Source organism: Cervus canadensis, chromosome 4 (assembly GCF_019320065.1).
Source record: "Cervus canadensis isolate Bull #8, Minnesota chromosome 4, ASM1932006v1, whole genome shotgun sequence".
In the NCBI taxonomy this organism is placed as follows: domain Eukaryota; kingdom Metazoa; phylum Chordata; class Mammalia; order Artiodactyla; family Cervidae; genus Cervus; species Cervus canadensis.
Window position 1 is genome coordinate 104,971,325 of NC_057389.1, and position 24,552 is coordinate 104,995,876.

Here is a 24,552-nt window from a genome sequence, read left to right on the forward strand (position 1 = left end):
CTCTTCCTTCACCTCCCTCATCCTGAAGGGCCTCACTCTGACCCTTGGCTCAGCCTGGAGGCCTGGTGGCAACACCCTGACCACAGCCCCGAGCAACCCACACCCGGCTGCGCTTTCCCCAGGACCATGGAGCCTGCCTGTGGAGCTGGAAGAGCAGCTTCGGACGGTGGGCAGCAGCCCCTGCACCTTACCTTTGATCTCCAGCCACTGCTCATAGTCCTCCTCGTCGTCCTCATCAGGAGACTGGAAGACACTCGGGCGGCTGGCCACAGGCAGCTGCTTGGCGTGCACGTAGTTCTTCACCTGGCCCAGCGGGCTACTGATGAGGGGGGGCCTCTTCCCGGCGCGGGGGAGCACACGAGGCGGGGCAGTGGGTGTGCTGGGGGGAGCATCTTGGGACACAAGGAGGGAGGCCACACTCAAGGTCTGTGGGGCAGGTCCCCTTTCTTCCTGCCTCAACGACCCCGAGTCCTCCTTGGCTGGGTTCTTTAGCTTCCAGCACAGCACTGGCAGACAGTGGGTGCTCAGAAGCACTCAGGGAAGATGCCACCCCCATTTACAGATGAGGACCCTTGAGGCTTCGAGAGAAACAACCAAAGGGGTCACCCAGCCCAGGCCTCTGCAGGGGGCAACTCTGCCAGTAGGTGGCTCTGACACCTGTATCCACAGACTAGCAATGCAGCAACTCTTCAGGACAGGACCCGAATCCCCCAGGCAGCGTCCACCCAGCCCCTCTGACTGCCAGTAGCGGGCAGGAGCTAGCCTATTTGGGACTTTTCAACCACAACTCATGGCCTGAGACCCTGCAGTGAAGGGCTCCTACAGCCCGTCCTCCCTCTCTGCAGGCAAACTTGGCCTTGGGTTAACTTTTTTAGCTGTTACCTGGGAAACCTGACAAAAGCCCAGAGTCAGCTGTTTCACCAGTAAGTTTCTTATAGTAAACACGAGACTAGTGGGGCTTCCCTGCTGGTCCAGTGGTTCAGAATCTGCCTGCCAATGCAGGAGGCGCAGATTCAGTCCCTCGTCTGGGAAGATTCCACACGCCAAGGGCAGTAGTTGGGGCCAGTGCCCCAACTACCGAGCCTGTACTCTAGAGCCCGCCTGCATGCTCTGCAGCCACTGACGCCCGAGTGTCCCCACAGCCTGTGCTCTGCAGCAGGAGAAGCCCCCGCCATGAGAAGCCTGTGCCCCGCACCTGGAGAGCAGCCTCCACCTGCCGCCACTAGAGGGAGCCTGAGCACAGCAGTGAAGACCCAGCGCGCCAAAGATAAAGAAACGAATAAGTAGAAAAAAATTTCTTAAAATGAGGCTAGTAAGGTGCACAACCATAGTTGTGGGTGGACTTCCACAGGTGGTGATTCTGACACCTGGAGTGTCCCACGGGGCTCCTGTGGGCCAAGCGGCCCCTCAACACCTACAGAAGGAGGGCCTGTTCCTTACACTGCAGCTGCCTCTCTAACTCAAGCCACAGCCCCACAACCCTGGGGTGTGCTGAGTTCTGGCCTCTACCTCCCCCTACCCAAATAGAAACCTGGCTTATCTACTTCTAGTTTTTGTAGGTGAGCACCTGAACGGCAGGGTCTGCATTCTCCCCTGGGCATTTCCTGTGAGAACAAGTAGAATGAAGGTGCTCAATGAGCAAGGGGTGAGAGGAACAAGGCATGAGGTGGGACCCGCCACTTTTAGGGTACCGAGGGCCCTTGGGGGATAGAGTCAGCAGGGGTAACCCTAGGAGGAGGTGACACAGGATGGGGTGATCACGCTTACCTGTGCTGGTCTGTGCCTTCTGCAACTTCAGAAACTGCTGCAAGAAGCTGCCGTCATTGGCAAACTTGTTGGAAACGTTCGAGTTGTGTGCGTTTGCAATTCTAGACCAGAAGCAGAGGACAGAGCGGATAAGCCTTGAGAGGAGGGCAGGGCGCACACCTTGCCGGCCTCAGTCCTACCCCCACCACTGTGCTCTAAGGGGACCCAAAATGGACCCCCAAAGGTGCCGGGGACCCACTGAGTGCAGGGAGCAGCCTTCAGAGAAGTCAGACGGAACCATCTGGGCAATGGAGTGCTGCCTGTGCTGACGTTGTCTCTATCTGCATGCTGACCCTCTGGGTTCAAAGGCTTCCCCAACAAGATGGCTCAGAAGTACCTGCCCTGCTCCCACACAGCACCTGCCATCCCTATGTTAACGAGTCATCTGGGCTATCGCTGGCTCCCCATCTGTCCTACCAGCCAAACTGTATGGTTCTCAAAGGCAGGGCCTGTGTCTCTACCTGTGTGTGATCACAGTTCTGGGCTGAGGTCAGTCAGCACTTCTGTGGGTTGCACATGTGTCCAGGAAAATACCCAGAGAAATCGCTTGGTGGGGAAGTCAGAGAGAAATTTTACACTCATTACTTTCTCTTTTATTTTTACAAAGGGTATGTTTTATTTTTTTAAAGACTTTTTCTTAATGTGGACCATTTTCAGTCTTTACTGCATTTGTTAAATATTGCTTCTGTTTTTTGTTTTTGGCTTTTTGGCCACAAGGTAAATGGGATCTTGGTCCCTCGATCAGGGATCAAACCTGCACTCCCTGCACTGGGAGGTGAAGTCATAACCACTGGATCACTAGGGAAGTCCCAAGTAGTTTTATTGTGAAAAAGAAAATATATTTTTAATGAAACACAAAAGTAAACCCTCATCATAAACGTTATAGGGGGCTTCCCTGGTGGCTCAGTGGTAAAGAATCTGCTCGCCATTGAAAGGAGTCACAGGAGATGCAGGCTCAGATCCTTGGGTCAGGAAGATCCCCTGGAAAAGGAAATGGCAACCCACTCCAGTGTTCTTGCCTGGAGAATCCCAGGGACAGAGAAGCCTTGCAGGCTGCAGTCCACAGGGTTGCAAAGAGTGGGATGCAACTGAGCAAAAAGTGATGTGGGCTCATTACGAGCAAATGGGAATCTGGAAAAAAACAGAAATGTAGAAAGCAAGGAAAAAGCCCCCAAAAGTCTCCTCACCTCACAAGAGTCACTAGAACAGTTTGGTATACTTCTCTGATTTATTCTTAATTAGAAATAGAAGGAAATAAACCTGTGATCACAGTTATGTATTCTACTTCTTTCATCTTTTACTACAGCATACTGTCTTGCTCCAGCCTCAGAAACTCCTCACATGCGCTTTCAGCTGCTGTTGCTGCTAAGTCACTTCAGTCGTGTCCGACTCTGTGCGACCCCATAGACGGCAGCCCACCAGGCTCCCCCGTCCCTGGGATTCTCCAGGCAAGAACACTGGAGTGGGTTGCCATTTCCTTCTCCAATGCATGAAAGTGAAAAGTGAAAGTGAAGTCACTCAGTCGTGTCCGACTCTTCGTGACCCCATGGACCATAGCCTACCAGGGTCCTCTGTCCATGGGATTTTCCAGGCAAGAGTACTGGAGTGGGGTGCCACTGCCTTCTCCGATGCGCTTTCAGAGCCACACCCATCATATAGACACACTCAATAACTGGTAAAAGCTCAAGGAGCCCACAGGTCTGAATTTTTTCCTTTAAAATAAAGTTCTAGCCTCCTAGAAATCTGATCTAATGAAGTAAAAGAGGAAAAAAACCGTAAGAAGTCAACAAGGGGCACTGGTTAACTAATTTACAGGACATCCACAGGGCAGATGGAGTGGTCCTGGAAAGCTAAAGTTTTATAAATAAACCAACCAAGCACAACGATAAGTGAAAAACAAAAAGGCAAGATGTAAAACATATCTGCAGTGTGCTCCTATTTATGTCAACATATATTTGACTGAAAAAGTTTACAAAAACCCATCAAAAAGCAACCAGCACTTGCCTGTGAGCTGCAGGGTTACAATGTTATTATTTTTTCCCTCTATTTCCCAGTTCTTCTACCACATATATGAATTATCTTTAAAGTTAAGAGAGAAGGCAACAAAGGTCGTTTTATGTGGGAGAAAGATCCACTGATAACCAGCCTTGGCATTAAACAAGCAGGGCCTTGCAGTGACCCTGGCCCTGTCCTCGCGCTGTGTACACCTCCCTCAGGAGGGACAGAAAGGAGGCAGGGACGATGAAAGAGAAGAAAACACTGGGGAGGGAATTCCCTGGCAGTCAAGTGGTTAGGACTCTGCACGTTCACTGCCGAGGGCCCAGGTTCAATCCCTGATTGGGTAACTAAGATTGCGCAAGCTGCATAATGGCTTTAAAAAAAACAAACAAACAAACCCACTTTGGGGCAGTAGCATGCCAGCAAATGAATCCCACATGAAAACTACCCGTAACAAATAACAGGGGGTATCACACAGGTGTTAGATGATGGATCTTGATGAACACATAAAACATGGTCTATTCACACGACGGAATATTATTCAGTCAAAAAAAAGAGAATGAAGTCCTGACACAGCTACAAAGTGATGAACCTTGAAAACATTATGTCCAGCGAAAGAAGCCAGATACAAAAGGCCACATACTGCATCAAACATCTAAAATAGGTAAATCCACACAGAAAGTAGATTAGGCATAGTTAGGGGAGTCTCTCCCTTGGGGAGAAGCCACGGACTCTTAGAAAATGTGGGCACTGGAACAAAGCTTTAGTGCAGGGCCAACATGCTCATGGGCTTCCCTGGGGGCTCAGTGGTAAAGAATCCACCTGCAGGAGACCCGGGTTCGATCACTGGGTTGGGAAGAGCCCCTGGAGAAGGAAATGGCAACCCACTCCAGTATTCTTGCCTGGGAAATTCCATGGACAAAGGAGCCTGGTGGGCATAGTCCATGGGGTCACAAAAGTTGAACATGACTTAGTGGCTGAAGAACATGCTCCACATTTCAGAGCACAGAGGAAGGGAGATCTTGTCACTCTGATCACATCACTGCTGCTCAAAACTCCTGGGTGCCTACAGTTTCTCAGAACAGTCAGGAGGAAACCCTGCCAGAGCTACCTCTCACCTGACTCAGAAACAGCCCCTTTGGTGCAGCAGCTCGGGTTGCCTGACACACAGGGGCTCACCTCCCTTCCAGGCCTTTACAGTTCTTTCCTGAGTCCTCAAAGGGCTGGCTCTGCCTGGGCCTTCAGAATGCAGAGTCTCTTCTGCATCTGGGAGCACAATGCCTCATGTTACCCACCGTCAGCTCTGGGGGTATAACTGGGACTCCTCCTTGCTAGTAGGCTGTGAGCCCCATAAGGGCAGAGATGGAATCTGGGTTTCTGCTTCGGGCTATATGCGTGGTCCCTGGCCCACAAATGGTCAGCAGTAAATAACCAGGGAGTGAAAGAGGTGGCAGCCATCCTCTGGGATCCCATACGCCCTGTGTTTCTCTTCTGCCACACTGAGCCTCCTGAAAGAGTGTACCTGTGTCCCTCCTTGCACCATCAGGCTGGAGTCAGACACAGCAACATCTCAACTGCTCTCACAAGCAAAACCTTCTGCTGGTGACCTTCTAAGTCCCTAACCCAGCCTCAGGGCAGACTTACTCGCCAGGATGCGGGGGCTGAGGGCTGGCCACCTGATTCTGCTTGGCCTTCTGCTCCATTCTGGCCTCAATTTCCCGTTTTTTCTGAGCAATGAGCTCCTCCTGGTGAAGGATGTTCATGTTCATTTTTCCAGACTTGGGAGGAGCAACCCCAAACCACCGGTTAGCCTTTCCTGCGGAGGGAAAAGAAGTACATCAGAAATCACCTATGCTCTGAAGAAATTCAGATGACCGACAGGTACATGAAAAGATGCTCAACAATGCTAATTATGAGAGAAATGCAAATCAAAACTACAGCGAGGTACTGCCTCACACCACTCAGAATGACCATCATTAAAAAGTCCACAGAAAACATATATTAGAGAGGATGTGGAGAAAAGGGAACCTTCCTATACTGTGGGTGAGAATGAAAGTTGGTGCAGCCATTATGGAAAACAGTATGAAGGCTCCTCAGAAAACTAAAAATAGAATTACCATATGCTCTTGCAATAACACTCCCGGGCATGTATTGAGACAAAACTATAATTCAAAAAGATACATGAACTCCTATGCTCACAGCAGCACTATTCACAACAGCCAAGACACAGAAACAACCTAAACGACCACCGACGAATGAATGGAACAAGACGTCACACGTGTGTACGACGGAGCATTACTCAGCCATAAAAAATAGTGAGATAATGCCACTTGCAGCAACATGGATACAACCAGAGATTATCATACTCAGTGAAGTAATTCAGAAAGACCTATACCATACAATCACTTCTACATGGAATCTAAAATATGACAGAAGTGCACCTATCTATAAAACAGAAACAGAATCAGGGACATAAGAGAATAGGCTGGTGTTTGGATGAGGAGTCTGGGATTACCAGATGCAAACTCGTATTTATAGAATACATAAACAACCAGGTCCTACTGTTCAGTACAGACAAGGATATTCATATCCTGTGATATAATGCAAAAGAACATAGAAAAGAATGTGTATATATATGTATAACTGAATCACTATGCTGTACAGTAATAATAAACACAACACTGCAATTCAACTATACCTCAAGAAAAATAAATTAAAAAAGAAAGAAAGAAACAAATCACCTTCGCTCCACAAACATGCCCAGCAGCTGCTACACGGTGGGGCCCAGATGCTTCTTGCCTGCAGCAACTGGCATTCAGATTGACATTCATTCACATTCACACATCTGTTCATTTGTTTAGCAAGCATTTACTGAGTTAGGCACCGGGTGCTGTACTTGGTGCTAAACTAGACAGATGGAGCTCTGCTCATGTGCGATTCACCTCTGGCTGAGGATACAACAGACTTACAACAAGAAAGTAGTTGCAAAATCGTTAAGAGCTCTCTGCTGGAAACAAACAAAAATGGTGAGAAGGAATAACAGAGGAACACCTATAGAGCTAAGGCAGCCAGAAAATAGCCATTAGAAGAGGGGACATTTAAGCTAAAATCAGAAAGATAAAGAGCCGGCTTCCTGAAAAGCCACACGGGGACTGACCTGGGCAGAGCAAGAAGCCCAACGGACCAGCAAGGGTCCAATGTGGTCAGACGGGACAGTTCCGGAGTGGGCCTCACAGGGAGTGGTGGGAGAAGATAGGGAGTCTGAGTTTTACTTAAAGGGTTTTAAGAAGCCACAGGGGAGTATTAAGCTGATAACGTCCAACTGGTACTTTTATTTGTCAGATCATTCCAGCTACTGATTGGACAGAGTAAGGAGGAAACAACCAGGAGGCTTACTGGCTGTAAGCAAAAGATGATGGTGTCTTCAGACAAGGGTGGTAGTTGTGGAGATAGAAAAGCCACCTTGAAGGTTCCTCGTGGGGCTCAAAATAAAATCCAAACTCTGAAAGCTGATTTTCAAGGCCCTGCCAGAGATAACCCCTCTTCCCACTTCCAGCTCATCCCTGATATTCCTCAAAATAAACCCTCAAGGCCTTTGCACTTGCTGTTCCTCTCTCCATGGAAGGCTCTGACTTCCAACAGTTGGCACCTTCTCATCTCAAATGTCTTCTGCTCAAAAAGGTCTTCCTTGACCATTCAATCTCAGCAGCCTCCATTTCCACTCTCTCAAGTCACTATAACTCTCTGTAAACATCTCCTCCTTGTGCATTGCATGATGCCTCGGTAAAAATAACCTTCAGTAAGACACGACCCCATTTTGGATACCACTGCATCCTCAGCAACTAACACTGTGCCTAGCACATAAAGAATATTTGTTGAATGCGTACCAGTCTGGGGGCGCTAGAACTAGGAGAGAGGGAGGGGCAAGGTTTATGGTAAAAGGGGGGGCTCTAAAGACCCAGAAAAATGTGTACAGGGAGTCAGAGTGCAGTTCGGAAAAGCAGCTTTTCCAGAAAGTGGGATAGAGGCCAGGAAGGAGCTACTACGAAGAGGGGGCGCAGAACAGCCGAAGGTTGCCGCTTGTTCGGGGAGCGGAGCTTGGAGCAGCCCTTAAGGCGGTTAGCTCGGAAAGCAGGCGCAGGGCAGATATCGGCGGTGGCCTTTGAGGAAAGCCTGGCGTCCTCACCAAACCAGCGGTGGGGGCGGGGAGGATAACTGGGTCTCGGGGGGGGTCCCAGGAGACTGGGGTGGTGCAGAAGCCGCCTCTTCCAGACGCCTGGAGGCTGAGGCTAAGGGCCAACGGGTTGAGATAGGCCCGACGGGATGGCGAAGCAGAGACGCGTAGCCGAAGGACCCAGGCGGACGCTTGAGGGGAGGCGGGGGCTGTTACCTGCAACATCCCGGTTGTCCATCTTGAGACTCATCCAATCCCACAATGCTCCGGCGCCACCGGAGGGGGGGGCTTGTTATAGTGCGCTTGGCCTGATGGGAGATGTAGTCCGCCTCGGTAAGCCAAGCCCTACCATTGCTTGGCCACCTGGGGTCTTCCCCGCAGGGACGCAAACCTCAGCCCATCGGCAATCTCTGGTCTCAGTTACGCGGACCAGAGAGTGTCGCTTTTCTCAAACCTTCCTGGAGCCGCGGTCACTTCAAACACAAACTACATATTCCAGGATGCTTTGTGCAGCAGCTCTCGCGAGAAAGGCGAGGAGCTCCGGCCCCTCCCAACGCGCCTGTTTCCGCCTCCCTGTGGCGGCGGCTTGTTGTTGTGGAGGCTAAAATGGCGGCTCAGGCTGCGGCGGCGGCTCAGGCTGCGGCGGCCCAAGCCGCGCAGGCCGAGGCGGCTGAATCGTGGTACCTGGCGCTCTTGGGCTTTGCCGAGCACTTCCGCACTTCCAGCCCGCCCAAGATCCGCCTGTGCGTGCACTGCTTGCAGGCCGTGTTCCCCTTCAAGCCGCCTCAGCGCATTGAGGCCCGAACACATCTGCAGCTCGGCTCGGTGCTCTACCACCACACCAAGAACAGCGAGCAGGCGCGCAGCCACCTGGAGAAGGCGGTGAGCGTGGGCTGGGCCGCGAGGGAGGAGGCATGGGTTCCTTACCGAGCTTGAGTTGACGGGCCGCGACCCTGGCGGGCGGGGGCCGCCGCCGGGCCGCTTCTCTGGAACCTGGGGCGTGACTTCCGCGCGAGCAGCAAGACCCCCAAAGCTGTTAGCGTCTCAGGGGATCCGAGGGCCTCGCCCCGTACCTTACGTGGTATCTCTGGTGACAGGCAGAGGCCTAGGACTCCGCTCAGGGTACTCCGAGATTTGCCTCTTTCACGAGCAATACGGTCCCCAAATTCTTTAGGTTTTCAAGAAGATGTCATTTTTGGGAATCTCTGGGGACGCCGCCAGATCGGCCAGTGGGTCCTATAGCTTCTAGCTCCTCAGGGCTCAGCGCTGGGAGCTTCAGCCTGAACGCTCCCTTCTGAGGTGACTCGGGATAGGGGAGGGTCCAGGTAACCCCAGGTAACAGTCCAGGCATCCTTTGAGAACCTGAAATTTGGCTTCTGAGGAAATCTAAGAAGGTCTCGCCCAGGACATAGAAATCTGAGAAGGACTTCCAGACGGAAGATACTGTGCCCCCATTAGTGATGAGGGGAGTCATAGGCGGGAGGCAGACCCTAGAGATGGTGGTTTGACGTCTTGCGAAAAGCAGAACTGAGGGTTGCGGGGTCTCGATTCCAGGGCTCAGGACTCCTGCTTTCTTCACAACCACCTGTGAGTTCTCTTCCTCCCACAGTCCACTGGTCCATCCCCTTCAGAGGGCAGGCCCCATCTTCCCACGATAACTTGTGGGATCTTGGTGCCCCAAAGAATGTGGGAAAGTGGCCATCCCTCTGCGGCTGTGGAGTTGTTCCTTTCAGAGCAACACCGTGCTCCTGTCAGATGGTGTTTCCAAATGCCATTTACATTTATTCAGCTTAGAGGAGAGACTTCTTGAGTAGAATCAACGACCATGTAAAAAATGCCTTGATCCGAGGTAAATCTGAATTCACCTGTGGCTAGTAACAAGTTGCCTTGGGGAGGATAATCAGATCTGTGTTTTGCAGACTGTAGAGTTGGAAGGGGCTTTTGTCCTTGCTTGATCCTCTTCCTTGTTTAAGGAGTGAGGCAGTATGGGCCCTGAGAGGTGAAGTGATTTGCCCTAAGCCACACAGCAAGTTATTAACAAAATTGGTCTCAGAGGAAGGCTCAAGACCACCAGGGTGGATGCCACGACATTAAGTCGTCATTTTTGTGAAGTTTGTTTCTTCCGTTCATTCGGCAGATATTTAATCAGCTCACACTGGGTACCAAGCCCTGTTCTAGGTGCTGGGGATCAGCAGTGACTAATAAAACAGTCCCTGCCCACATAAGCTTGTGTTTTTGTGAGGGAGACAATAAATATGTGGTGAAAGATTAGGCAGTGTTCGAAGAACCATTAAACATGTGGACCAGGGTGAAGGTTGGAGTTGACAGGAAGCTATTTTTGGCAAAGGTAATCAGGGAGTCTCTATTTGTGGGAGTGACCTTGGAACAGAGGCCTGAATGAGGTGGAGGAGGCAAGCCTTGAGGAACTGCTCCAGGTTTCAGGTCAATCCCTAGAAGTACCCCAGTTGTCAGTGACTAGTTGATATCACGGTTTTTCCTAGACAGCGATGAGGCTGAGAGCAAATGAAGTGTCAGGCTTCGTTGGGTGTATGAAGGGTGGAGGCTGTGACTGCTGAGGCCTGGCAGCCCAGGACCTTCAATAGGTATGCTGGTTATAAAGCTGTCCCTTCTCTCAATTATCAACAAATCCTGTCACCTCCTTTCTCTGGTCTCCAGGCCATTCAGCCTGTTTTTTTTTTCTTTTTTTTAATTGAAATATTATGTGTTTTTTTTTTTTTTTTTAATTTTGTTTGGCCATGCTGTGCGGCTTGTAGGATCTTAGTTTCCTAACTGGGGATTGAGCCCAGGCCACAACTCAGTGAAAGCACTGAGTCCTAACCATTCAACTGTCAGGGAATTCCCAGTTGAATTGTAGTTGACATAACAGTACAGTAAGTCCCCTACAAACAAACGACTTTGGTTCTAAGAGCACATTCGCAAGTCCAATTTATTCTAAGTCCAACAAAGTTAGCCTAGGTACCCAATTAACACAACTGACTCTATAGTACTGTACCAAGAGGTTTGTAATACTTTTCACGCAAATACTACATAAACAGACACAAAAAAGAAAATAGTTTTAATCTTACAGTCCAGTACCTTGAAAAGTAGAGTAGCACAGTACAATAGTTGGCATGCAGGGACTGGCAGCAGGACCACCTATATCACCACTGCGTTTGTACTTGCTTCTGAACATCCTGGGCTTGAAACAAAGATACTGTGCTCTACCCACTACTGTACAGTAAAGTACACAGAAGTGCAACCACTTGTAGAGGGTGTACTCACAGGAGAGAGTGCGCCAGACAGGTGAGCTAGCTTATGAGAGTGGACACATGGACACACAGTCACACCTTTGGAAGGGCGCAGCTTGAAGGGTTCATATGTAGGGGGCTTACTGTATTGTGTCAAGTTTCAGGTATATTATTTCAGCTTTGACGTTTGCATGCGTTGTGGAATGATCACCATAATAAGTTTAGGAACCATCTGTCCTCATACAGTTATTACAGTATTGTATGGACCATATTCTTTATGCTGTGTATTACATCTCCATTGGGTTGCTTGTTTCATAACTGGAGGTTTGTACTTCTTAACCACTACCACCTATTTCACCTATCTGGCAACCGTTGTCTATTCTCTGTATATATTAGTATGTTTTCATTTTGTTTGCTTGTTTTTTAGATTCCACGTATAAATGTGATCTTTGTCTGGCTTATTTGACTTAGCATAATACTTTCTAAATCCATTTATGTTGTCGCACGTGGCAAGATTTCATATCTTCTTTTAAAGGTTTTTTTAATTTCATATGGACCTTTAAAAAAAATTATTTATTGTCTGTGCTGCGTCTTTGTTGCTACGAGCAGGCTTTCTCTAGTTGTGGCAAGCAGGAGCTACTCCTTAGCTATGGTGCGTGGGCTTCTAATTGTTGTGACTTCTCTTGTTGCAGAACATGGGCTCTAAGACATGCAGGCTTCATTTGTGGCACACGGGCTCAGTAGTTGAGGCACATGGGCTTAGTTGCCCATGGCATGTGGAATCTTCACAGACCAGGGATTGAACCCATGTCCCTTGCATTGGCAGGTGGATTCCTAGTCACTGGACCACCAGGGAAATCCAAGGTTTCATTATTTTAATGGCTGATTAATATTACCTTGTATGGTAGCCATTCCCTTCTCCAGGGGAATCTTCCTAACCCAGGCATTGAACCTGGGTCTCATGCATTGCAGGCAGATTTTTACTGTCTGAGCCACCAGGGAAGCCCCCAATATTACCTTGTATGTGTGTACCTCATTGTTTTTATCCATTCAGCAATCAATGAACACTTGGGTTGCTTCCATAGCTTACCGATTGTATTAATAAGTAATGTTGCAGTGAACAATGGGGTGCACGTTTATTTTTGAGTGTTTTTGTTTTTATCAGGTAAATACCCAGAAAGTAAAACTGCTGAATCCTGTGGTAATTCTATTTTTTATTTTTTTTAGGAATTTCTGTACTGTTTTCAATAGTGGCTGCACGAATTAACAGTCCTACCAACAGTGCACAAGGGTCCCCTTTTCTCCACATTCTGACCAGCACTTGTTGTTTGTTGTCTTTTTGATGTTAGCCATTCTGACAGGTGCGAGGTTGTATCTCACTATGATTTTTGATTTGCATTTCCGTGATACTTACTATCTTTTCATGTGTCTATTCATCTTTTCATGGCCACCTGTATGTATTCTTTGGGAAAATGTCTCTTTAGGTCCTTCATCCACTTTTTAATTGGATTGTTTGGGTTTTTTGATGTTAAATTATAAGAGTTTTTTTGTATATTTTGGATATTAATCTCTTACTGGATATATCATTTGCAGATACAGTTGACCTTCCATATCAGTGAGTTTCACATCCTTGGATTCAACCAACCAAGGACATAAGGGCTGATTATATTCATTGTGCAAATTAGGTTGATGCAAATGTAATTATGGTTTTGGACCGTGAATTTTAAATCGTTATATCTAGGCTCAAACACATTTTTATTAATCAAAATAGGAACCACTACAATCAACACATTTTTGCCAACAAAAAATCAGTTTGTTTATTCCTATAGTATAAAAATCCATGCTTCGAGATTTGACAAACTTTTTTTTTTTTTCTTTACAAACTCTTGAAAAGCGTTTTCTGGTTGTGGAAGCATTCTCCCTGCAAAAAGTTGTTTAGATGCTTGAAGAAGTGGTAGTTGGTTGAAAATGGTGAATATGACAGATGAGGCAAAACTTCATAGCCCAATTTTTTCAACTTTTGAAGCATTAGTTGTGCAACATGCAGTTGGGTGTTGTTGTCATGAAGAATTTCTGTTGATCTACCTTTTTTTTTTTTTTTTTGGTCTATCTTTTTTTGATAGAAGCCCTTTCTGTTGACCAATGCCAGCTGCAGTTTCGGTGCATCTCATCAATTTGCTGAGCATCCTTCTCAGAGATGTGATGGTTTTGGTGGGATATGTGAAGCTGTAGTGGATCAGACGGGCAGTAGACCACCAAAACAATGACCATGACCTTTTTTTGGTGCAAGTTTGGCTTTGGGAAGCACTTCTTCTCGGTCTAGCCACTGAGCTTGTCATTGCTGGTTGTCGTATACAATCCACTTTTAGTCACATGTCACAATCCAATTGAGAAATGGTTTGTTGTTGCATAAAATAAAAGAAGACGACACTTCAGAATGAGTTGTTTTTTTTTATTTCTGATCAGCTCATGAGGCACTCACTCACTGAGCTTTTTCACCTTTCCAATTTGCTTCAAATGCCAAGCGACCACAGAATGGTTGACATTGAGTTCTTCTCGTAAGAGGGTCAGCTTTGATGATGGCTCTCAGTTGTCGTCGTCAGCTTGCAGTGGCTGGCCACTACTTTTCTCATCTTTAAGGCTCTCATCTCCTTTGCAAAACTTCCTGAACTCCACTGCGCTCTACATTCATTAGCAGTTCCTAGGCCAAATGTGTTGTTGATGTTGTGAGTTGTCTCCTCTGCCTTATGACCTATTTTGAACTCAAATAAGAAAATTGCTTGAAAAAATTAAAAAAAAAGAAAATTGCTTGAATTTGCTTTTTGTCAAGCATTTCCATAGTCTAAAATAGATATAAAATAAACAAGTAATGCCGTTAGCAAAAAAAAAAATTAAAAATAAAGCAAAAATGTACATTAAAATGATGTATAACATAACTACATTTATTTAGAATGTATTCCAATATCAAATGGCAAATTTCAGCAATGCAAAAATACCATTACTTTTGCACCAACCCAACATGCCATTTCATATAAGGAGCTTGAATCTAGACATTTCTCCAAAGAAGATAGACAGATGGCCTCTAGGCACATGAGAAGTTGCTCAATATCTCTAGTTATTAGAGAAATGCAAATCAGAACTTCAGTGAGGTATCACCTCACATCAGTCAGAAAGACAATCATCAAAAAAAAATCTATGAATACTTTTTTTTAAAGTCTACAAATAATAAATGCTAGGGAATGTGTTGAGAAAAGGAAATCCTGCTATACTGTTGGTGGGAATGTAAATTGGTGCAGCCACTGAGGGGAACAGTATGGAGGTTCCTTAAAATCGAGTTGTCATATGCTCCAGAAGTCCCACTCTTGGGTATATATCCGGAAAAGATAAAAACTCATTCAAAAAAATACATGTGCCCGAATGTTCATAGCAGCACTGTCTATAATAGCCAAGACATGGAAGCATGCTAAATGTCCATTGGCAGATAAATGGATGAAGAGGATGTAGTATATGTATATATCATGGAATATCAATCAGCCATAAAAAAGAATGAAATCATACCATTTGCAGCAATATGGTTGGGCCTAGAGATTATCATACTAAGTGAAGTAAATCAGGCAAAGACAAATATCATGTGAGATCACTTATATCTGGGAACTAAAATATGATACAAATGAACTTTTTTCAAATAGAAACAGACTCATAGAAAACAATATTACAGTTACCCAGGAGGGATAGGGGTAGGGGAAGGATAAATTAGGAGTTTGGGATTATTAGATACAAAATACTATATATGAAATAGATAACCAACTAGTCCCTACTGTTTAGCACAAGGAGCTATATTCAATATCCTGTAATAAGCCATCATGGAAAAGAATATGAAAAACTATACATATGTTAAGCTGAATCATTATGATGTGTACCAGAAACTAACACAACATTGTAAGTCAACTATACTTAATAAAAATATATAAGGGCTTGAGGATCTATGGATTTTTATATCCTCAAGCACTCCTGGAATCAATCCACTGAGGACAACTGTACCTTCTCCCATTCAGTAAGCTTCCTTTTTGTTTTGTTTTGTTAATATTTCCTTTGCTATGTAAAAATAGCTTTTTAATTTGGTGTAGTTCCACAAACTGTGGAAAAACTCTTTAAAGAGATGGGAATACCAGATCATCTTACCTGCTTCTTGAGAAATCTGTGTGCAGTTCAAGAAGCAACAGTTAGAACCAGATATGGAACAACAGACTGGTTCCAGATGGGGAAAGGAGTACATCAAGGCTGTATATTGTCACCCTGCTTATTTAACTTATATGCAGAATACATCATGAGAAACGCTGGGCTGGATGAAGCACAAGCTGGACTCAAGATTGCCGGGAGAAATATCAATAACCTCAGATATGCAGATGACACCACCCTTGTGGCAGAAGGCAAAGAACTAAAGAGTCTCTTGATGAAAGCTAAAGAGGAAAGTGAAAAAGTTGGCTTAAAACTTAGCATTCATGTAATTAGCCTCCAACTAATAAAAATAAATGAAAAAAAAAAACCCTCAGCATTCAAAAAACTTAAGATCATGGCATCCAGTCCGATCACTTCATGGCAAATAGATGGGGAAACAGTGAGAAACTTTATTTTGGGGGGCTCTAAAATCACTGCAGATGGTGACTACAGCCATGAAATTAAAAGACGCTTGCTCCTTGGAAGAAAAGCTATGACCAACCTAGACAGCATATTAAAAAGCAGAGACATTACTTTGCTGACAAAGGTCCATCTAGTCAAAGCTATGGTTTTTCCAGTAGTCATGTATGGATGTGAGAGTTGGACTATGAAGAAAGCTGAGTGCCAAAGAATTGATGCTTTTGAACTGTGGTGTTGGAGAAGACTCTTGAGTCCCTTAGACTGCAAGGAGATCCAACCAGTCAATCCTAAAGGAAATCAGTTCTGAGTATTCATTGGAAGGACTGATGCTGAAGCTCCAGTACTTTGGCCACCTGATGCAAAGAACTGACTCATTGGAAAAGACCCCGATGCAGAGAAAGATTGAAGGCAGGAAGAGAAGGGGACGACAGAGGGTGAGATGGTTGGGTGGCGTCACTGATTTGATGGACATGAGTTTGAGCAGTCTCCGGGTGTTGGTGATGGACAGGGAAGCCTGGCGCACTGCAGTCCATGGGGTCGCAAAGAGTCGGACATGACTGAACAACTTAACTGGGTCCCATTTGTTTATTTTTGCTTTTTTTCCCCCTTGCCTGAGGAAACGTCCAAAAAATACTGCTAAGTTTTTGATATCAGAGAGTATACTGCCTATGTTTTCTTCTAGAACTATGCTTTCAGGTCTTAAATTTAAGTCTTTCGTTCATTTTGAGTTTATTTTTTTATGTAGAGTGAGAAAGTAGTCCAGTTTAATTCTTTTTCTTATGGCTGTCCAGTTTTCTTAACACCATGTATAGAAGAAACTGTCTTTTGCTAATTTGTATTCTTCCGTCTTTTCTCATAGATTAATTGGCTGTGTAAGTGTGGGTTTATTTCTGGCTTGTCTGTTCTCTTCCATTGACCTATGAGTCTGCTTTTGTGTGGATACCATACTGTTTATTACTGTAGGTTTGTGGTATAATTTGAAATCATGGTGCATGATACCTCCAGCTATGGTGTTCTCTCTAAAGATTACTTTGGCTATTCGGGGTCCTTTGTGTTTTCATACAATTTAAAAAATTTATTTTTGGCTGAGCTGGATCTTCATTGCTCTGTGGGCTTTTTTCTAGTTGTGGAGAGATGGGGCCGCTACTCTATAGCTGTGGTCCATGGGCTTCTCACTGCAGTGGCTTCTCGTTGCAGAGCACAGACTTTGAGGCATGCAGGCTTCAGTAGTTGCAGCACATGAACTCAGCAGTTGCAGCTCCCATGCTCTAGAGCACAGGCTCAGCAGTTGTGGCACATGGGCTTAGTTATTTCAAGGCATGTGGGATCTTCCTGGACCAGAGATTGAACCCTTGTCTCCTGAATTGGCAGGCACATTCTTTAGCTCTGAGCCACTGGAGAAGGCCCCATACAGTTTTTAGAATTATTTGTTGTAGTTCTGTGAAAAATGTCACTGGTATTTTGAGAGGGATTGCATTGAATCTGTAGATTGACTTGTGTTGTATGCTCATTTAACAGTATCAGTTCTCCCAATTCACAAGCACAGTATAGTTTCCATTCATTTCTGTAGTCTTCAATTTCTTTCATTGAATGTCTTAGAGTTTTCAAAGTGCAAGTCTTTTACTTCCTTGTTTAGATTTATTCATAGCTATTTTATTCTTTTTGATACAGCTTAAATGGTATTGTGTTCTTAATTTTTTTCTGATAGTTCATTATTAAATGTATGGGAACAATATATTTCTGTATATTAATTTTGTATCCTGCAACTTCACTGAATTCATTTATTCTAATATTTTTTGATGGCATCTCTAGGATTTCCTGTATATTGTATTGTATCATGTGCAAACAGTGACAGTTTTACTTCTTCCCATTCAGCCTGTTTCTAGCAGTGGTTCATAGTTATTGTATACATCGTCCTTATCATATTTTTGCCCACTCAGTGCTGTTTGAGGAGAAGGAACCATGTCTTACATTGCTTCTTTGTAGCTGCTTGGCTTTTGTACCTGTAATTTAAATTCTTACCCTTGTGGAGAGTTTTCCCTTGATTTTATAGAACCCTAAATCTTATGGGGTCTTCCACAGAGCCACAGTGTAACTTCTGTAGCTCACTGTCATTATACTTGGAAATAAATCCCTTTCTCTGTCAGGTGCATCCCCAGCTGAAAGCTTGTCCAGGTTTCAGTTAAAATGCTATTCTCTGTACTGTTTCTGTGGTTGTTTCTTTTTTTTTTTTTAATTTATTTACAGGTTTTTAAAATTTATTTTTGGCTGTGCTGGGTCTTCATTGCTGTGTGGGCTTTTTTCTAGTTGCAGAGAGTGGGAGCTACTCTCTAGTTGCAGTGTGTGGGCTTCTCATTGCTGTGACCTCTCTTTTTGCGGAGCACAGGCTCTAGGGTCTGTGGGTTCAGTAGTTGAGGTTCCCAGGCTCTCAAGCACAGGCTCAATAGTTGTGGCAAAGGGGCTTAGTTGTGCCTGAGGCATATGGGATCGTCCCAGACCAGGGATTGAATCCATGTCTCCTGCATTGGCAGGCAAATTCTTCACAACTGAGCCATCAGGGAAGCCCTCTGTGGTTGTTTCTGATCTCCCTTTGTATCATATTGCAAGCTTGCTTTCTTTAAACGTCATTCTTTTTAATTGTGCATTTTTTCCAAATCAGGCAGCTGTCAACTTTTTTCTTTCTTTTCTTTCTTTACTAGGTAAAGAATTATATATGTACTATAGGTAAAAATTTTAATTGATCTCTAAACTTGGTACCACATTTCTCTTCCTTATCTATTACTTTCATCATCTTTTGCTTTCCGTATGAGAGACTAACCTTGTGTGTGTGTGTGTGTGTGTGTGCACGCGCGCGTATATTATGTTTCGATTATTATTTCTGTTTCCTCCACTGTGTTTGTAAGCTTTCCAGAAGGAGTGTGTAATAAACTCCCCCATATGCTTCATCAGTTCATTCGTTAGGAGTTCTGAGGCATGGAGGGTGTTTCGCTCGGTCCTTCGCAACTTTATCCAAATTGCAGCCATTGGTTTCTACAGGCCTTTGGATAATCTGCTGGCCGTCTCAGTCCCTGGATCTGCTCAGCAGACCGTAACTATTAGGGTACACGACAAGATACTTCACCTGAGAGCCTTCCCTTTTTGATTATGATGTGATGTGGAGGTGTCAACAGAATTCCTGACTCTCCTGGGAGAGTCACTTCTTAACTAAATTGTTCATGATTATAAGGGATGTTGCTTTACCCAGAATTTGTGAAGTCATTTCTGCAGAATCCGTCAGATTTCATGCTTTTTCATTTCATGTTTGCCTTCTTATCCTCCCTCTTGCTGCACACCTCTTCCTGTGTGAATTTTCAGTCTTCTCTTGTCTTATATTCAGTTTTCCAAGCAGACAGTTCCATTTGTAGACTGTTCTGTTTCAGTCATTTGTGCTTCTACTGTGGAATTGAGAACCTGCATATCTGTATTTAGATGTGTATTCATTTCCCCCTTAACTTTTTTGCTTTTGATTATACTACCTTTTATCTCTTGATGTGGAACATACATCATTATCCTTATGCTTTCCTGATTTGAAAGCCACAGAGGAGTAAATGCCTCTTCTCTGGAATGGATTTCCATTGTTTGCTATAATCCAGGCAGTCATCCTTTGGATGATGTGCTTTTCTAACTGCAGTATCTGTGTTAATGCTAGTTTGGTTTCTCTGTGTATTTTTAATGGGGCTACTTTTTAATGGTTGTTTGACTTTGAAAGCTGCTCCAAACTGTGCCAGTCAGACACTCCTTCATTCTGCTTCCAGGTTTAGCCAGAGAGTCTACAGCTACCTTCCCGGCAAGTGACTAAAAGCTTCCTTTTTTTCCCAAGGGCCCTACAGGGCTCACTTCTGGGCCTTTCATCATCAGGCACAGCTGAAGCAAATCTTTCATCCTTTAGGACAGCGGTCCCCAGCCTCTTTGGCACCAGGAACCGGTTTCGTGGAAGACAATTTTTCCATGGACTGGGGTGGGAGAGGGGGATGATTTGGGGATGATTCAAACACACTACATTTATTGTGCACTTCATTTGTATTATTATTACGTCAGCTCCACCTCAGATCATCAGGCATTAGATCCTGAAGGTTGCGGACCTCGGCTTTAGGATCATGACCGTGTCCTGGTGAATTCCATGCCACATCAGTCAGGAGCAGAACGTGGTGCAGAAGCTGCATTTGTATAACTTGGTGTTAAGCATTTCCACAGAAAAATATCTGTGCCTCTTCTTGTTTGCATTTCCATTTTCTCCGCTCATTCTCTGGGTCTCCTCTGACTTTAGAATGTGAAATGTATTTAGGAACCATCACTTCATGATCCTAGCAACTTGACCCCTGCCTCCTCGGTAGCCTCTACTTCTGGTTCATGCCTAGGAATTACAGCATTGTTGCAGCCTTCCACAGGCCAGGCCCACTGTTCATGCTTCTTGGAGCACTGTCTCTTTGGATCCTCACCAAACGCACAAGGTCGAAACCATTTCCAACTTGCTGATGACAGTACTGACTAGGCTGCTTGTAGCATGGTCACATGCAGAGAGGCAAGGCTGGCTCCTAAATGCTGAGCTTCCTTCCCAGAGGAATTGCAGTGGATAACTTTTTCTACACATTTTGGTGATTAAAGTTTTTTTTTTTTTATAAGTTACCTTGGTTACGAGGTATAAGAAACCTTAAAACACTCTCAGCCTTGTGCTCTCTTCAGCAGCACCTGTACTAAACTTAGAATGATACAGAGAAGATAAGCATGACCCTTGTGTAAGGATGACAAACAAATTCATGAACATTACATATATTGGGGGGCCAAATTCTGTTATTTGCATGTGTAATCCCCCTTAATACACTTAGGTGCTCAGAAATTTAAAAAGAAAACAACAAACAACCCACTCCCAACTCTGAAGTGAATGTTCTAAGGAATGAGAGGTCTGCTGATCCCAGCCCTTCCACCCACTTAGGGTGCATGCTGGCCCTGTGGTGACCCTTGCTTTCCCTGAGAACCCTAAGGCGACCCCAGAGGCTTCTGGTAGAATCATTCACCTCTCTGCCTCACGCCTGCAGGCTCCCTGGCAGTGAAGGGGGCTCTTTGGCTGCTTTCCCATGTCAAGGGAGAAAACATAAAAACTGTATTTTAATGTTACAAAGTAAAACATATGATGAGGTAGCAACCTTGGGTAAGGTATCCTACATACTTCTATTTGTGACACGGATATATTTTCTATAATAATGTCTATAGATTTCTGATTATGAATGTATATTGCAAGGTTTAAAAAGACACAAAAGCAGAATGATTTGATTGACTTCTGACTGACAAGCCTTAGGAAATGACTGGTTCACCTTGACATGGAGCTGTCCTACAGCTTCAGGAATGGGTCATCTCATGGGGACAGCTCAAGGTGTCACTGACAGTGATGCCTGAGCAAGAAGCGGTGACGTTTGAAGACGAGATGTCTTGATGCCATTTAGTAGTAGAATTTTGTGTTTATAAGGCGTAATCCTCAATTCTGTGGCTTTTTGTACAGAAGGAAGCCCTCATTTCCTGGTGATGCTAGATAAAGTCATCATTTGTGCAACAAATGTTTCCTGAGAACCTCCCATGTGTCAGCCTATTTTAGCACTGGGGACACATGATGAGGAACATTATGGGGCTTTATCTAATGTCCCTCATCTGTGTGTGTGGGACAGGGCCACAGTGCATGCATGGGAGAATAGTGGCAGGTCGTGGCTCTGGGAAATGGATGCTAAGGACCACTAGGATTTGTCTCCTCCAGGACTTGGAGCGTTGCTAACTCCCATGAGGGTCCACATCTCAAATGTCATCCTCTGGCTCCAAGAGCAGTACTCCTGACATCCTCTTACGCTGACAGACAAAGCCTTCCAGAAGATGTGCGTGTTAAACCTTTGGACGTCTTACCTCCTGGCTCTCCTGCTGGTCACTCGAGGCCCCAGAGGGGTGTGATGCTCTTTCTCCAGCCCTTAGGTCAGAAAAGAGAGAACTGGCAGAGACAGAAACTGATCACTAACAGACACATCTGGCTCAGAGAAAAGAGGTGTCAGTGGAGTCCAGCCTGAGTGTCTACTGAATAGATGCTGACCACACAAAAGCTCTAAATGAGGAGACATTTGATGGGCCTGGGTAGGCCTGGGCCTGGCAGCACAGGCCAAGACACTGGAGAAGCAGGCATGGCAGCGCCCTCGTCGGGCAGTGGGCAGCTGGCTATGTCCCTTCTCAGTCTGCCACCATGGACATAGTTTTTTGCGGGCTGTCCTCACCTCTGGATCTGGAGTGTGCCTTGTGTGGTGAGATCAAATTGCCAACATCTGTTAGATCACTGAAAAAGCAAGAGAGTTCCAGGAAAACATCTACTTCTGCTTTATTGACTATCCCAAAGCCTTTGATTGTGTGGATCACAATAAATTGTGGAAAATTCTTAAAGAGATGGGAATACCAGATCACCTTACCTGCCTCCTGAGAAATCTGTATGCAGGTCAAGAAGCAACAATTAGAACCGGATATGGAACAAACTGGTCCAAATGGGGAAAGGAGTATGTCAAGGCTGTATATTGTCACCCTGCTTATTTAGCTTATATGTGGAATACATCATGCAAAATGCCGGGCTGGATGAAGCACAAGCTGGAATCAAGATGGCTGGGAGAAATACCAGTAACCTCAGATACACAGATGACACCACCTTTGTAGCAGGAAGTGAAGAAGAACTAAAGAGCCTCTTGATGAAAGCTAAAGAAGAAAGTGAAAAAGTTGGCTTAAAACTCAACATTCAAAAAACCAAGATCATGGCATCCAGTCCGATCACTTCATGGCAAATAGATGGGGAAACAGAGACTTGTTTTTTGGGGCTCCAAAATCACTGCAGATGGTTACTACAGCCATGAAATTAAAAGACGCTTGCTCCTTGGAAGAAAAGCTATGACCAACCTAGACAGCATATTAAAAAGCAGAGACATTACTTTGCTGACAAAGGTCCATCTAGTCAAAGCTATGGTTTTTCCAGTAGTCATGTATGGATGTGAGAGTTGGACTATGAAGAAAGCTGAGTGCCAAAGAATTGATGCTTTTGAACTGTGGTGTTGGAGAAGACTCTTGAGTCCCTTAGACTGCAAGGAGATCCAACCAGTCAATCCTAAAGGAAATCAGTTCTGAGTATTCATTGGAAGGACTGATGCTGAAGCTCCAGTACTTTGGCCACCTGATGCAAAGAACTGACTCATTGGAAAAGACCCTGATGCTGGGAAAGATTGAAGGCAGGAAGAGAAGTGGATGACAGAGGGTGAGATGGTTGGATGGCGTCACTGATTTGATGGACATGAGTGTGAGCAGTCTCTGGCAGTTGGTGATGGACAGGGAAGCCTGGCGTGCTGCAGTCCATGGGGTCGCAAAGAGTCGGACATGACTGAGTGACTGAACTGAACTGAACTTGTTGGGTGAGGAGAGCACCCCTGGGCCACAAACTGAAAAAGAAGGCTTCTTCAGTCCACTGGAAGAGTTTTACTTCGTCTTGTTGCCCTCTTCACCTCTTTTGAGGGGCAGTGACACTCAGGTGTGGTCAGCTTTGTGCCAAGTCCTGAGATGTGGCTAGGTTTGACTTGGAAACTCCTGTGTGTGGTGGGTTTACCCACTCTGCCTTGGCTACCAGACTAAGTTGTTCAGAGCAGGCCACACGGAGCTCCAAGTGGAAGGCAAATGCTTCCCGTATGTGTGTTTTTATCCACCATGTACTCTCTCTAAAGGGCTCCCCTTGAGCATGAAGGCCTTGCCCCAGACAGGTCTTACTTACATGTGGAGATTGAGTCATGGAACTTCAGAATCTCAAGGTTGGACCAGGTCTTAGCATGTCCCTAACCCAGCTTTTTAGTCACATAGTATCCTCCAGTTGTCCCTCCCAATTGGTGGCCTTCAGGAGTGAGCATCTCTTGCTGAATGCTGAGTGAGAAGGAGTGGCTTCTGTAGAATGCAAGCCCCTACTTCTGTGTTTACCAGCTTTGTGACATCACACACATGGCTGGATCTGAGCCTGTCCTCACTGTCTCTGTAGATGACCTCCAGCCAAGAAGCCTCACTCTGGGGCCACACTCATGGCAGCAGTCACTGGCCATGTCTCTCTGGGGACCCTGAGCTCCTCCAGGCCTTGTTGCCTGGGGAGGGCTCACTCGGTCTGGTTGCAGAGTGCCTTTTGCCTGGGCTCTGTGTGCACGCGTCCACGCGTGTGTGTGTGTGTGTGTATGTGTGAGAGAAAGAGAGAGTGTGGGAGACAGAGAAAGACAGGAGCCCAGTGACTCTCCAGTGTTCTCAGTTCCTCTGTCCCTCTCCTCCAGTCCTATTAACTTCCCCCTCCTGGCCCACCTGTGTCTTTCAGGGGCTGGTCTCCAGACCAGCTCCAAGTCATCCCCAGCCTCTTCGGTGACTTCCCTGGCCACTACTCTCAGCCCCAGAGACATCTCTAGCCCCAAGGCTGCCCCGCTGGCCTCACCAACCTTTCTTCCTGTCAGGCAACAGATCCATGGACGTTCAGCCTCTGTCTCCTCTTTCTCCTCCTCCTCCTCCCTCTGCATCCTTCCAACAACTGCTAAAGCTCTGAGAATGTTTGCAGGATGGGCGGGTCAGCAGGAACTGCATCGGTGTGTGCTTGTGTCTTAGATGGTCTGAGAGACTGTG

At 45.7% G+C, this 24,552-nt stretch overlaps 2 protein-coding genes and 1 non-coding gene across 4 annotated transcripts in view; 2 read left to right on the plus strand and 1 right to left on the minus strand.

Annotated features, from left to right (window-relative positions):
• Positions 1-8,323, minus strand: part of SUGP1 (SURP and G-patch domain containing 1) — a 30,199-nt gene extending 21,876 nt beyond the window's left edge. Inside the window, exons 1-4 of the mRNA XM_043467470.1 lie at positions 8,195-8,323; positions 5,449-5,620; positions 1,768-1,868; positions 192-392 (exon numbers count right to left, since the gene is read on the minus strand). Of these exons, the coding sequence (XP_043323405.1) occupies positions 192-392; positions 1,768-1,868; positions 5,449-5,620; positions 8,195-8,228 (508 nt within the window). The 5' untranslated portion in view covers positions 8,229-8,323. The remainder of the gene's footprint in view (positions 1-191; positions 393-1,767; positions 1,869-5,448; positions 5,621-8,194) is intronic.
• Positions 8,324-8,532: 209 nt separating this feature from the next.
• Positions 8,533-24,552, plus strand: part of MAU2 (MAU2 sister chromatid cohesion factor) — a 34,301-nt gene continuing 18,281 nt past the window's right edge. The window contains exon 1 of one of the 2 annotated variants that reach the window (XM_043467472.1): positions 8,533-8,860. In XM_043467472.1, coding sequence (XP_043323407.1) covers positions 8,585-8,860 — 276 coding nt within the window. In that variant the 5' untranslated portion in view covers positions 8,533-8,584. The remainder of the gene's footprint in view (positions 8,861-24,552) is intronic. The other variant, XM_043467471.1, reaches the window with a different exon arrangement.
• Positions 20,574-20,679, plus strand: LOC122441098. The gene has a single exon (XR_006269241.1). It is a non-coding gene; the product is annotated as a U6 spliceosomal RNA (small nuclear RNA).